The sequence below is a fragment of the Ictalurus punctatus genome, chromosome 1 (assembly GCF_001660625.3).
Source record: "Ictalurus punctatus breed USDA103 chromosome 1, Coco_2.0, whole genome shotgun sequence".
Taxonomy (NCBI): domain Eukaryota; kingdom Metazoa; phylum Chordata; class Actinopteri; order Siluriformes; family Ictaluridae; genus Ictalurus; species Ictalurus punctatus.
The window spans coordinates 5,015,832-5,030,576 of NC_030416.2; the positions used below are offsets into that span (position 1 = coordinate 5,015,832).

The following is a 14,745-nucleotide window of genomic DNA, read 5'->3' on the forward strand; positions in this document are numbered from 1 at the left end:
AACAACAACAACAAAAAAAAGCCACCGGTGTCCAGGCGGTCGCGCACCAGCCCAAACTAATCAAACCCGATGAATCGATAGAGCGCTCCTGAGCAACGCAGCTGTGTAAGATCTACTGGTAATGCCTGCTTGCGTAAGTCTTTGCAGCGCGCGAAAAAGACGTGCAGCTCATCCTGTCTCGCGCCCGCCTGACTAGTGTGGACTATCGTTTTTTGGTGAGTTATGTCGTTTGATTATCTTTCGGCTTCTTGCATGTTTACACGCTACCACACTTTCTGGAAGACTGCATGCAGTAGGAGTGCGTCGTGCTACAGAAACATACAAACAAACAAACACACACTTTTATGTCCTTATAATCAGCTCCGCGCGAATGCTTGGTGTTCTCGCGATGTAGCGCGCGACGTTGTTTACACGTTATAGTTCTATGTTTTATCCTAATAGGGTCTGTGTAGTGTTTTTACTGATAATTCATACATTATACATTGACAGAGGGTACATATACACATGTAATCAATGAGGACTTGTATAAATTATACACAGCATTGATGGCTTTTTCAAAATAAAGGTCCTTTTCTGTCATAAATTCTTTTAAATCCATAGATATAGTACTCAAAACAAACTTTTTAATCATCATTTCTACGATAATGGAATATAATTACCTCAAGAAGATTTAAAAAATCAATATCTGGCCCAAATATGTATACAACATTAACTCCATCTTAAGCATCACCTGGTTTCTTTATTTTATTTTTTTTACTTTTCTTTTTTTTTGGTCTAGTAAATGAAGTGACTCATTTTCAACCCGACCTCTTCAACCTCACTGTTTACACAGAAAGTGTTTGCAATTCCTAATCAAATCAGCCATCTCCAAATTCAGTAAACCATTGTTGTGTGGCCAGTGGTCTCTCCATTCCATTGGTTAGAGCGTTGTGTTTCCTGAAAGTTCATACCATTTTACCTACGTAGAAGATTCATATCAACATCGTGATGATGATGATCAAGACAAACCTCGCCTTGTGAAAGCCCTAAGGTTTTGTGATCGCAAAAATGAACCGCGGAATCAAGGAAATATTCGGAGGAGTGTGCGATTTTTCAGAACCGCGGCAGATTTTCTACAGGTTTGGGCCGAGAAGAGGTCACGAGTAGAGTCGAAAAGGTCTCGTTTACCGACAAACGTCACTGAGAAAGACAGTGCAGAACAATCTCATGCAATCACATAGTTTTCTGCAAAAAAAAAAAAAAAAAACCCAAAAAAACCCAACACACACTCAAAACTCAAAAAAAAAAAAAACTGCAGCAAACAATCACAAAATTACGCCGCAAAATCCTGTACAGACTGTTAAACGTCCTGATGGTATAACCCTAGCTACAGTTGCCATTTCCTTTTCAGTTACATCTCTATACATCTCTATAAATTTTGAGTATGTATGTATTAGAGACGCACCGATACTCAATTTCTCAGCCGATACCGATTATTCAGAGTGATATCGGCCGATACCGATAGTCCTGCCTTTTATGCCTTCTTTTAAAAATAATAATTCATTCCACGATTCTGGAAGAAATGCGAATAAAAACTTTATTCTCTCCATTTCAACACGTTGTTTCACAGTAACTGGTCTCAACACAAAACACGTTACTCTAATGAACATGAACACATGAACTCAATTCTGAAGATTAAAGCAAGATTATTAACTTATTGAATATTAGTCATTCATATTAACACTGACTGACTTGTAAAAAACCTGTTAGTCTCACATTCACTCTCCGCAAACACAAGCATTTCTACTTCATCATAAACATCAAACTGCTAATATATAGGCTATATGCTATTAAGTCATATTAACTTTAACTACATATGAGCTACACTACTCTACAAACGTATTGTTCTGCGCTATATATACTTTTTTTTAATTTTTACGTCAATTCCTCTTCATTGAAATCTTTCAACTTTTGTACCGGCGCGTTAGTTCAGCTCGAGCACCGCGACAAGCAAAAAAATAATCAATTAGACTCGACGCCGAAACTCCCGCTTAACAACTGCTCACTCCCGGTGTAACATTTTAATCGGTGCAGAGATTACAGAGATTACAAACTGCAGCTTTGGCATCATTCCACACAAGAGACATCGTCTATACACACAGCACGAAATCGATGTGTTTTCCCGCCCTCTTTTGATTGACAGGATATAATCCGCCCTGATCATGGGATGTTTTTTAACTATCGCGTGAAAAATTCTAGTGCATCTCTAGTGTGTGTGTGTGTGTATATATATATATATATATAAAATCATCTCAATTTTTATTTAAACACTTTTTGTTTTGACATTTAATATCATTGTTGTTGTTCCAAATGAAGTGTTCGAGTCTGTGTGATCTTTCCTATTCGGTTGGCAGTCCTCCACTCGATCGACATGGGAATTCACGGCCTCGCCAAGTTAATAGCTGATCAAGCGCCGACAGCCATCAGGGAGCAGGATATTAAAAATTACTTCGGTAAGTGTGCATATTGTCATGCTGTGCAATTTCACGGTGCAGCGAGCAGTTACGTGCGCAGGAATCGTCCTGCGCTCCGTTCGTCATGCTGGAAGTTTTCTTTCTACACTTCAAATACATTGTGTTGGGTATCGTTATATGGGTGATGTATAAAACCTACCGTTTTTAAACCTACTTTTTAATCAACAACAAAGAAGAGCATTGTCGCGGGGGTATGTATAAGGCATAACGGTACCGATATTGGTCTCTTTTAAAATATAAATTATAATTGTTTTTTTTTTTTTACCATAGTGCATAAAGAAAATATATTCGGAGTAGTTACTGTTACAGAAAAAAACACATTTATCATCTATATCCATTAAATCAGTGGACAAAAAGGGTCTCACCTGGGCGAATTTGATGAATCATTTTGTACGACACCTCCTTAACCTCCTCACACAATCCGCGCTACGGGTCAAAAGTTTGTGGACGCCCGACCGAACCGTTTCTCGTGATGTTAAAAAGCGTTCGGTCCGAATGTGCGCGAGGAAATGTTTGAAATCGCGCCAATATACTCGTTCGTTTCATTAGAAAGCTAAACATCTCGTTTGCAATTTTTTACAATTAAACGGACGACCCGGAGCGAAATATTCCGAAAAGCGGCCGATAAGAGTCCGGCGTCGGTGGGAACTCCTTTAATACTGTTTAAAAAGCATCTCGGGGAAATTCCTCAAGAAGTCAGTCGGGAAAACGCCGAGAATACATTTCTGGAAATTCTCGGCAAGGAGGGTGTCTACTTTGAAGACGCTAAAATACTCAATTATTTTGATTTATTTCATCACAACATAATTCCCAAAGTTCCATTTGTGTTTCTCCAGCGTTTTGATGACTTTATTCTTATTCTAAAATGTGGGGGGGGGGGGGGGGGGGGGGGGGGTGTACATCGGACATCATCCCAATTTGTTTTCCACCCAAACGAGGAATTCCTCATACATGAGATCGCCGTCGTCTTCGATCTTAAAAACGCATTACATCCATAACTGAAATGGTTTTTCTTTCCTCGTAGTCTGACGCCAGGTGTTTCAAATTGCTTATTATCGCAGCGCCTTAGGGGAAAAAAAAAAAAAAAAAGCATCAGTGTTTCCATAGGAACGACGTTACTTACAGGAAGAGACCGCTCAAAATGAACGAACAGCTCTGTTAAAATGTGCTTTTATATGTCTGGATCGTGTACAACTAGCGTGAACGCTTGTATTTCATTGTTCTGCTGTGATCACACCTAGGGCGCAAGATCGCCATAGATGCCTCCATGTGCATTTACCAGTTCCTGATCGCCGTCAGGCAGGACGGCAACGTCTTACAGAACGACGATGGCGAGACGACGAGGTATTGAACAAGTCGACGCTTTCCCACAGCGTTAAGTACCTGGAGTACGGTGCTGAGTCAGGACTCAAAAACGTGCAATGTTTTGAGTTCGTTACTGTGAAATAAGAGTCTGTTAATGTACACTCGGACTCGGGTAACATTAGACAAGTACGTAGAGCTTTTATTTCTCTTGCAGAGTGTAAAATCTACCACGTTACAATTGATTTAAATAGTGATGGTAATTAGAAAGCGATCAAACATGACGCTTGCTTTCAAACTGCGCGGTCAAGCCAGAAATTCGAGGGGTGCCGTAAGTGCCTGGTGGTTACTGTAAAACCCCATGTATACATGTAGTCTAGAGTTTCTGCCTTGTGCAAGAGAATTGTGAAAGGACTGTATCCAAAACATACGACGCAATTGTTCTGTGGGATCATTTAGGCTACTGTATAGTTGTTTGTGCTTAAAATAAGTTATTTCACGTCAATCCTTCTGCGTTGGCAGCCACCTGATGGGCATGTTCTACAGGACCATACGCATGCTGGACAGTGGCATCAAGCCTGTGTACGTGTTTGACGGGAAGCCCCCTCAGCTCAAGTCCGGAGAGGTAATCAACAGCACGGAGGTCCTAAGAGTCAGCACGTCAGCAGCCGTCCCACGAGACGATCCGAATTTACAATGCACCGAGAGGGAGACTTATTTCTCATTACTTCCAACACCGGTCTGCCAAGAACATTACGGACGTAGATGAAACAGCTAAGAGTGCGATACGAATACCGTTTCTGCATCCTGTATATGCGTACCACGTTTGCGCCTTTGTGAGTTCCAAAAAAGCTGGGACGCCGTGTGAAATGTCAACAAGAACAGAATGCGGTGATCGGCCAATCCCGTAAACCCGTGTGTTATTCACAATGGAACATAGAAAACATCTAAAAAAGTTGAAACTGGGGAAACTTTGAGGTAATTCTGAATTTGAAGGCCGCAACACGCCTCAAAAAAAAGTCGCCCTCGTCCGAGGTTTCTCCAGGTCCTCTGAATATTTGGATATGATGTACTGTAGATGTAGAGGAACATTATTGTGAAATTGTCCACGAATTGCAGATGCAGTTTTTCCACAGGTTGTTGAACCCCTGCTCATCTTTACTTCTGAAAGACCGCGTCTCTAAGATAGTCGTTTTTACACCCAGTCATGTTACCGACCTGTTCCCAATTAACCTCCAGCTCTTTCTTTTTCAGTAGCGCTTACCTGACCAGCCCTTGGTCGCCCCCGCCCCAGCTTTTTTGACACGTGTCGCGGCCGACGAATTCAAAATCACCTCGTTTTTTTCTTAAAGTGGTACATTTCCTCAGTTTAAACATTTGATATGTTTTCAGTGTTCTACCGTGAATAACGTACGGGTTTATGAGATCTGCAGATCATCGCATTCTGTTTTTATTTACGTGTCCCAACTTTTTTGAACTGGGGTTGTAAAACCAGCAACCTTCACTTAGATAAGGGGAAATGAACGAAACACACTTCGTTTTTTAAATCATAGTTTTGAGATCTTGGCTGACGTGGTGTTAGAAAAACATAATTTACATGAGATAAATATTTATATATATATATATTAGTGAAAGCTGAAACTCCAGTAAGCTGATTTTCCCAGTTAAAACATCCAGTGACGTACATTATGCACGATATGTGAGCATCTATTGTTGAATAAGTCTCTTACGTATAATTACAGGTGAACCGGCGATTTTCTTTCTTGTAATATGTCTCACGTTACCATTCCACACCGTCTCATTAAAATACAGTTGGTATAAAATGTGTAGACAAAAATTTCCGGTTTTTGTAACGTGGGGAAAAAAAAAAATCACACGCACATACTGTGAATCGCGTCGGCTCTTTTTCCACCTTTAACGTGATGTGGCAACCCGGCAGAATTTCAAGTGGGAAAAACACCGTGAATGCCATGGACGAGTGGAGAAAGTGGGGCACCGCGGCGACCGAGATTACAAAGAACACGATGGTAGAATCATACCATCAGAGAAATCAGAGAGGCACGGTCCTGTAGGTTCATTCTGTATAACATCACCGAACAGGCCACACGGATACTAGTCCAGGCTCTTGTGATTTCAAACTGGACTACTGCAACTCACTACTGTCACTCCATCAAACCCCTTCAGATGATTCAGAATGCTGCGGCGCGCCTCGTCTTCGACAAACCCAAAAGAACCTACGTCACACCCCTCTTCATCTCCGTCCACTGGCTTCCTGTAGCCGCCCGCATCAAATTCAAAGCCTTGATGCTCACGTACAAAGCTTGTCTGGAACACCACCCTCCTACCTCAAAAATCTCCCGAAGGCCTACGTTCCCTCACGCAATCTGCGGTCGGTTAGCGACCGCCGCTTAGTAGCGACCGCCGCTTAGTAGCGCCTACTCAGCGTGGCTCAAGGTCCCTTTCCAGAACCTTCACACTAACCGTCCCTCAGTATTGGAATGAACTTACGACCTCAATCCGGACCACACCATCTTCAAAAAACTGCTAAAGACCCACCTCTTCCGTCAACACATGACCAACCCATAAGACGCCAACCCCCACATTATCCTAAAAAAAAACAAACAAACAAAAAAACTTACTCTGGCTCTTGCACCTCGACTCTGCGCACTTTCTACAACTCAATTATAAATCTTGTACCGTAGCACTACTTGTATCGTCCTCCGCTCGATATATCGCTTTGCTTGTATTTCCTCATTTGTAACTCGCTTTGGTTGAAAGCGTCCGCTGAATGAGTAAACGTAACGCTGGGCGTGTTCCCTCTGACCCCTCCCTGCATCCGTCGTATCCTTCACATGTTTGGGTGGCTAGATAGGAGCGCTTTCTCATTAAAAAAAATCAAAAAAGCATCCGAGCTCGTCTAAATGACCCCAAACCACGTGGCAAAACGTGCTATGGTCTAATGAGACCAAGGTAGAACCTTTCTGAGCATAATTCTAAAAGATACGTTTGGCAAAAGGAAAAAAAAGAGCTCATCACCCAGAGAACACCATAGACACAAGTAAAGCGTGGCGCTGGCAGCATCGTGCTATAGGGCGGCTTCTCTACAGCTGGGACTAGAGTCAAGGGCTCTAGCCAAGATTGACGGAATCATGGCAAAATTTGGCGCAAAAAAAAGGACACCACGCTAACGATCCAAAGGACAACAAAGCTTCTTCAGAGGAAGAAGACCCAGCGTTTTTGGAATGGTCCAGCCAGAGCCCAGATCTAAACCGTATTGATTTGATAGATCAGATTCAACGTGTTTGCAAGGACGAGTGGAATCAAATCGCCGAACCAACAGAAGTTCGCACTCTTGACCAAAAAGACAGAACGCTCCTTTGTCACAAGGAATAGGTGCGTTCACAGAGCGCAAGTCACGCGGCGTGGACACTCGTGCACCCAGGTTATTGTAACCGCGAATTTATTTGGTTGATGCATCACACTGAAGGTCGAAAAGATCTACGTCTGCATTAGGTTGCGTATATGGCAGTTCACGAAGGTGATAGTCATTAAAGATGGCAGGTTAACATGAGGCTGTAGTGACCGAAATATAACGATCGCAATGATTTGAAGTCTTTGTTTGTTTGTTTTTAGAAGTAAAGAACGTTCCTAATGCCACTGAAACGAACTTTACTGAGGCTGTGCTTTTCTTCCTGGTCTCTCTTTGCAGTTGGAGAAGAGAGGGGAGCGGAGAGCAGAAGCCGAAAAGCTGCTAGCACAAGCACAGGAAACGGGTATAACCGAAACGCTTCACATCCCCGAACGTCGAAAAAACAAAACAAAATCAAATCTCCAGATTTGAGATGAGACACCTTGGTGTTGGCACAGTTCTGTAAACAGCTTTGTTTGTACGGCCTTTGACGTTTCATTGTATTGGTCCATAGGTGAACAGGAGAACATCGACAAGTTCAGCAAACGTCTCGTAAAAGTCACCAAGCAGCATAACGACGAGTGTAAAAAACTCCTCACGTTAATGGGAGTGCCCTATATAGAGGTATTGTTGTTGTTTTTTTTTCCCCCCTTCGTTCAGCAGAATTCAAATTTCTTCACGGTTATTCCTTTTGATCTGTGAACGTATTTACACTCGAGTGTCCAGATGTTAAAACGAAAAGCTCTTCAGGTTCAGTACACACACACACACACACAAACGGCGCGGACGCTAACGAGAACGTTCTCGTCCAGGCTCCGTGTGAGGCCGAGGCCAGCTGTGCGGCTCTGGTGAAGGCAGGAAAGGTGTACGCCACGGCGACCGAAGATATGGACGGATTAACTTTTGGAACAAGCGTCCTGCTGAGACACCTAACCGCCAGTGAAGCCAAGTACGTCGATCAAGCTGTTTTAGGGTTACTGATTCGGTCTTGTGTCATGCGGCATCGATCCTAGAAGAGTTGAATTCCGCCCAAATTCTGGACCAGTATTTCTTCAAGTGTTGTTTATGTTGAAAACTTAAGATCTCGCCGAGAAAGCTGAAATCCAGTAAGATCCCGATACAGTTAGTTGAAGCACTAATATCAACTCTGCTCACTGTGTGCGAGTCTATAGCAAGATAAATAAATAAATGTAAAAATGCAGACGTTTTTAACGGTTACGTTTTCGCCTCACTTGTAGGAAACTCCCGATCCAGGAGTTTCACTTCAGCCGCGTTCTGCAGGAGATGAGCTTGTCACATCAACAGTTCATCGATTTATGCATCCTACTGGGCTGCGACTACTGCGGCACAATCAAAGGGATCGGCCCCAAGAGAGCAATCGACCTCATCAAACAGCACGGTTCGATCGAAGAAATCCTCGACAACATCGACCAATCGGTGAGTTCACATACACGAGCCCATTTAGCGAGAAATCCATCTCTGCAGTATTTGTGTTCGAGTTTGAAGACGCATGCCGTTTAGGCCAAAACGGCCTAGGCCAGAGCGAACGGGTTGGACGTTTTAGATACCGTCTATCGGTTACGTCCAGCCCTTTATCCCGAGCCGGAGAAGTACCCGGTAGTCTCCATCAAGAACAGTTCCTCGTGCTGGTCGTCATCATCAGGGTCTAAGAACACGATCGAGTATAAAGAGCACGTTTAAATAAATCGGATAATTAGCGCGCATTTAATCGTTCAGGGAAGAGGTAGGTCTTCGGTCTTCATTCGAAGGACGCCACGGGAGGTTCCTTCCACCGCCCGGGCGCCGGTACAGAGTAGAGCCTTGATGCAAGTCTTTCTCGTATCCGAAGAGATAACGGGTCGAGTCATTCCACGTTTAACACGGTGCGGAATTTAATTTTAATTTAAAAAAAAAAAAACCCCATATAGATCATTTTAAATCATAACTGAGCGTATAACCCTGGTTAAACGTCTCCTAGTCGAGAGTGACACCGTTTCGCTTCAACGCAATCCTGACCGTTGTGTTGATCTTACTAATGTTAATACGTCTCTCTCTGTCTCTTTGCTTCCACGCATGCGGCGTGCTTCTCTGAATCCTACAGAAACACCCTGCCCCAGAAGACTGGCTTTACAAGGAGGCTCGAGCCCTGTTTCTGGAGCCCGAGGTGGTGGACTGTACCGCCATGGAGCTCAAGTGGAACGAGCCCGACGAGGACGGACTGGTCCAGTTTATGTGCAGCGAGAAGCAGTTCAGGTAAGCACGGCTGCGTCTCGCTAGAAACCTCTCCACGATCTTCACACTACCGATCCCTCCGAAGGATCGAGATGAATTGTTAATCCGATAAAACGGTAGAGTCTTCTGAATTTTAGAGTCCAGGTAGTGTCAGGATCATGCTTACTAAGAAAAAAAAAGAAAAAAAAAAGCGTCTAGTCTTCATGCAGTCCTTACTGTTAAATGTCGACGTTTTAAGGAGAGGAGAACATTTTAGACACGAGGCAGAGCAACTGTGTAATAACGAACAGCCATCGGAGAGAGGCGAATGAATATGGCATGGGAATGATACTGAAAAGCACCCAGCTATGCAGTCTAGTGCCTACGTACACGATTTAACAGTTATTATTCTTATTATTCTTATTATTTTTGTGTTCATCGCCAGTGAGGATCGTATCCGTAACGGCTGCAAGAAAATCATGAAAAGCAGACAGGGGAGCACTCAAGGGAGACTGGACACGTTCTTTACCGTCACAGGATCCATCTCTTCTAAACGCAAGGTGTGTACAGCGGTTTACTTTCGGTTTGATAGAATGTCTGCATGTTGCTGCGCTGGATGAGGAATATTTCAGCTGCTCCGGGGAAAAAAAAAATAAATAAAAATTCCTTACTGTGCGTCCCCAAGCTTCGTGTTGGTTCGGAGTCATTTTGATTTCCATTTTTCATGTAACTGCAGGAGCCTGAAGTAAAAGGCTCAGCCAAGAAGAAACAGAAGACAAGTGCAACACCAGGCAAGTTCAAGAAGGGAAAATGAAGGGAAAGAAAAGAAAAAAAAAGTCCGAAGTGAACATCTGTGGAGCTACAGCGGGCTGGAACGGAACAGTGGACTGTGCTACGACAGTCCTCGCGGTGCTTGATGTGTGTGATGTGTGACACAATGCTGCAAAACTTCCTGTTTGAATTAAATAAAGAAACTTTTCTGAACAATGCTTTTGTGTAAAAGGTATTTAATTTGACCAGGGGGTGTGTGTGTGTGTGTGTGTCTTAAATCCCATTGGACAGTGGTTAAGATAAACTACTGGTCAGAAGGTCACGAGATTAAATCCCAGCACTGCCAAGGTGTCACGGCTGGGCTCTCGAGCAAGACTTCCAGAGTCAGGGGTTCTATTCCTGCCTCTGCTCTGGTGTGCGGAGCTTCGAGAACCCCCTGCCACCCCCACCCTCCACCCCTGGGGTTTCCTCCAGGTACTCCATTAATAGATTTTACTTCACATGAATGAACTCAAGACATCCCCCATTAATTTGACAGAAAGCTAGGGATGTTCCACATGAGCGTCTCTGAGTTGAGAGCATCGGGGGATGCTCAATGGATTGTTCATTTATCTAAACGCAACTGTATTCTAAAAAAAAAAAGCCATAGTGGAAAAATGGACAGTTTAGAGTTTTAGATTTGTTCGGTGCAGTGATTCTTATAAACAGTGGCTTGGAATGTGCGTTCAATAGACTGTAGGGTCTTTGCAAGCTCACGGCGGATGTTTTACGTTGCTGCGTCGTTACGTAATTCGGTAACGTCAGTCGCTTGACCTTGATGTAGGACTAAATGTTGATTTGCTTTGTAATTTATTGACTTCCTGGCCATAGAGTTCAAATTGCCTGGCTTAAGATTGGGTCTGCCTGAAACGCTCACACATCGCAGGTACGGTAACGCGGGGCTAACTGCTCCAACATTATCTAACGTCAAGTACAAACCGAGTTTGAGGGTGATTCTGTATCCTAGCACAGACACCCCACCACCAGACATGAGGTGTAAATTAGCTCCCTTTAAGAAGGGTCAGCAATTATAGATTGGCACAATTGCTCCAATGCTAGCAACAGATGAGTGTGATGCAGAGTTTTAATAAGGGTGTCACGCGTACCTCTGTACATAATCTTCGACCAAAGTTTTTGAGGTTTGGATTAAACCCAATTTGCTGTAAACCCCCTGCTGTAAGAAAATACATTTGTAAAAAAATCAGAGGAAACCGGGTTGGGCAGCTTGCAGCTAATGTGCTGAGGAGGATCACTCGGTGGGAAAAATATCAGTGCCGACGTTCCACTCGTTTGACCTGGAATTGTTCAGTCCAGTGCAGAGCATATAACGTGTTTAAAAATGGAGACGCAACCCTGTGAAAGCATGACGTAAATAATATCCACACCGATTATAACGTCACGTAGAGAGCATTCAGATTCCTCAAGCCTGTTCGGAATGAATGTCCAAACCATGAGTGCTAAGTGCAACGCAGTAGACTTCACAAGAAAAAAAAAATGACTCGAACCTATTGCACAGTCGTGTCTTTTTTTTTTTTTTTTTTATAAAGAGAGCTCTTAAATATCTTCTTAATAAGAAAAGAGAACGCCGCCATCAATGGAATGGAAATAATAATAATAAGGTTCTCACAGTAATCATAGCTAGCTCCATCTCGTTTTCCTGTAAGTCTGTTGCTGTACGGTGTACGACAACAGTACTTATTATGAATACCGCGTCATCGGTCGCTACACGCACGACTTTGTTGGAATATTTCAAGCGGTGCACATTAACAAAGGGTTATTCAGGAACACACAATCACCCCTGCTGGTTAAGAGACGTGAAACCCAATCATGGTTTCACAGAACTAACCTGTTATGCTAGCTGTCCCACTGTAACAAAGTGAGCAGGGGCTTTGAACACATGTAATTAAGAAAACTCATAGCTATAAAACATTATTTTAGTCTTATATGATTATATGGAAAAAGTTCTACACACAGGAAATAAGGTCGCTCGACACTCCCGGAAACGTGTCTGTGATTTGATGGGTTTCCTTTTGATCAGTCCACTAAAGCCAAGTTTGACCATTTCAAAAAATCAATTCAGTAACTTTATTTAGAGATTATGCATAATAATGTATTCGGTTACCAAATACGTTAAGAAATATTAATTTGTTTATTTATTGAAGTCATTCTGGAGGGCACTTGTTTGTCATATTTCGCCCTGTACATCAAAAAGTCCAATAATAATTTGTTCGCTCTTTTGGCTTTTCTGACCACTTTTGCGATCCTATTCGATGAAATATTGGGCTTTATACGTGGTGATGTTCGCTTCTAAGGAATCACACTAACCTTGACTTTGCAGCATCTTTTTTTTGTGGATGCTGATCCTCAATGGTTAGGGACCAGGGCTCCTGAGGAACTTAACCTTCTAAGGCACAATTTTTTTGTGGGTGATGAACAGAGTTCTTTTCCGCCACTGTTTCCAGCAGTGTCATTATTATCTGTAGCCGAGATCCCAGTTGAACACGTTTACCCCCATTAACAAGGACGGATGTTCAGGTAAACCGCTGCTAGCTTCTCAAAGTGAATGTGTTTGGTAATGTACAAAGAACAGATTGTTACAAGCGTATTGTTGGGTGTAGGGCAGTGAGAATACAGTCAAGGGCAAAGATCATCCCTTTTGGCCTTTTTCTAAAAAAAAAAAAAAAAAAAAAATAAAATCTGCTCAACTTTTATAATTACCATTATTGTAAAAACAAAGCAGTTCAGATCCAGTGCTGCTGAAAACATGGCACCGTGTGGCTGAGGCTCATTTTCAATGTTCCTTTTCGTAAACAAAAATAAATATGATCAAAAGTTATTTCTACAAAAAGACACTGCTTCAGCTGTAAACTAATATTCGATTGAAACACACTGACAGAACCAAAAACGTACAAATTCTGAAATGAAACCGAAATGCTGCGATATTTTGAAGGTTGAACGGATCGAAAATGATCTCTATTGCCGTCAACGCCATGCATATCGAGCTCAGTATGTTCCAAACAGGATACAACGTATACGGTGAATATGCGATGAAAATAGTGGAAATTATGTTAAAGGGAAACCTGAATTTAGAGAACCAGACGTATTAAAAGCATTCAGCATGTGGAAATGTTTCGCTGGTGCAAAATACAGAGTCATGAATATTTTTCAGGCATTTTGTCATTTTCCACTTTAACCCTTATATAATGTGAACACTGAATCTGCAAGTGCAAACAGCTTAAGCTTACACTATATGGCCAAAAGTATTTGGAAACCGGACCATCACACTCAAACAGTGCTGTGAAAAAGTATTTATTCTGGTTTTTGTGCCTCTCGTTCTAAATTGTTTCAGAAATTAAGACGAAATCTAAGATAAAACAAAGGCAATCTGAGTAAACACAAAATACAGTTTTTGAATTATATTTATTGAAGCAAAAATGTTATCCAATACCAACTAGGCCTGTGTGAAAATGTATTTGTCTCCATAGTTACTAATTCCCAAATCTACTGTATGAAAACGCATTCATAATGGGGTTCAGCTGGACTAGACGCAACCAGGCCTGTTACTGCGAACCCTGTTCCATCACATCAACACTTACATAGAACTTTTTCAACAGCATGAAGCTGGTTAAAAGCTCTTACTCAGCAACACACCATGGCAAAATGGAAAGAAATTCCAGAAATGATGAAGAAGGTGACTGAAATATATAATTCTGGGAAGGTTACAAAGGTATTTCAAAGGCTCCGGGACTCCAAAGAACCCCAGTGAGTGTCATTATCTCCAAATGGAAAAACTCGGCACAGCAGTGAACCTTCCCAGAAGTGTCCGATCTTCCAAAATTCCTTCAAGGGCACAGGAACTACTTATCCAGGAAGTCACAAAAGAGCCAAGGACAACATCAAAGGACCTACAGGCCTCTCTTGCATCAGTAAAGGTCACTGTTCATGACTCCACTATCAGAAAGACACTGGACAAAAATGGCTCCATGGAAGAGTGGTGAGGTGAAAACCACTGCTAACCCAGAAGAACGTTAAGGCTCGTGTGAATTTTGCCAAAAGACACCTTGATGATCCTCAAGCCTTTTGGGAGAATGTTCTGTGGACTGATGAGTTGAAAGCGGAACTGTTTGGAAGACAGGGGTCCCGTTACGTCTGGTGTAAACCAAAAACAGAAATCCACAAAAAACACATCATACCTACGGTCAAGCATGGTGGAGGAAGTGTGATGGTGTGGGGATGCTTTGCTGCTTCAGGGCCTGGGCAACTTCCAATAATTAAGCGAAACATGAATTCTGCTCTCTACCAGAAAATCCTAAAAGGAGAATGTCCGGTCTTCAATCCGTAAATTGAAACTCAAGCGCAACTGGATTATGCAGAAAGACAATAATCCAAAGCATAGGAGTAAATCCTACTCCTAGAAGTAAGTGAAAGACTGATCTCCAATTATCAGAAGCGTTCGGTTGCAGTTATTGCTGCCAAAGGCAGCACAACCAGATTTTGATT

General features: G+C 42.5%; 1 protein-coding gene across 2 annotated transcripts; it reads left to right on the plus strand.

Annotated features, from left to right (window-relative positions):
- fen1 (flap structure-specific endonuclease 1) lies at window positions 1-10,424 on the plus strand. 2 transcript variants are annotated; one of them, XM_017465059.3, is made up of 11 exons: window positions 1-215; window positions 2,356-2,492; window positions 3,755-3,857; window positions 4,338-4,440; window positions 7,525-7,588; window positions 7,739-7,848; window positions 8,037-8,173; window positions 8,463-8,661; window positions 9,326-9,477; window positions 9,881-9,995; window positions 10,172-10,424. In XM_017465059.3, exons 2-11 carry the CDS (start codon window positions 2,411-2,413, stop codon window positions 10,247-10,249), a joined length of 1,143 nt encoding a protein of 380 aa, XP_017320548.1. In that variant the 5' UTR covers window positions 1-215; window positions 2,356-2,410; the 3' UTR covers window positions 10,250-10,424.
- Window positions 10,425-14,745: the final 4,321 nt, after the last annotated feature.

What these genes read in the sequence shown, in the direction of transcription:
- fen1 (XM_017465059.3), top strand. Translation starts at nt 2,411, where the DNA reads ATGGGAATTCACGGCCTCGCCAAGTTAATAGCTGATCAAGCGCCGACA. An exon ending in CTCAGCTCAAGTCCGGAGAG is followed by an intron (nt 4,441 to 7,524) that starts GTAATCAACAGC and finishes CTCTCTTTGCAG; the next exon opens with TTGGAGAAGAGAGGGGAGCG. An exon ending in AGCACAAGCACAGGAAACGG is followed by an intron (nt 7,589 to 7,738) that starts GTATAACCGAAA and finishes ATTGGTCCATAG; the next exon opens with GTGAACAGGAGAACATCGAC.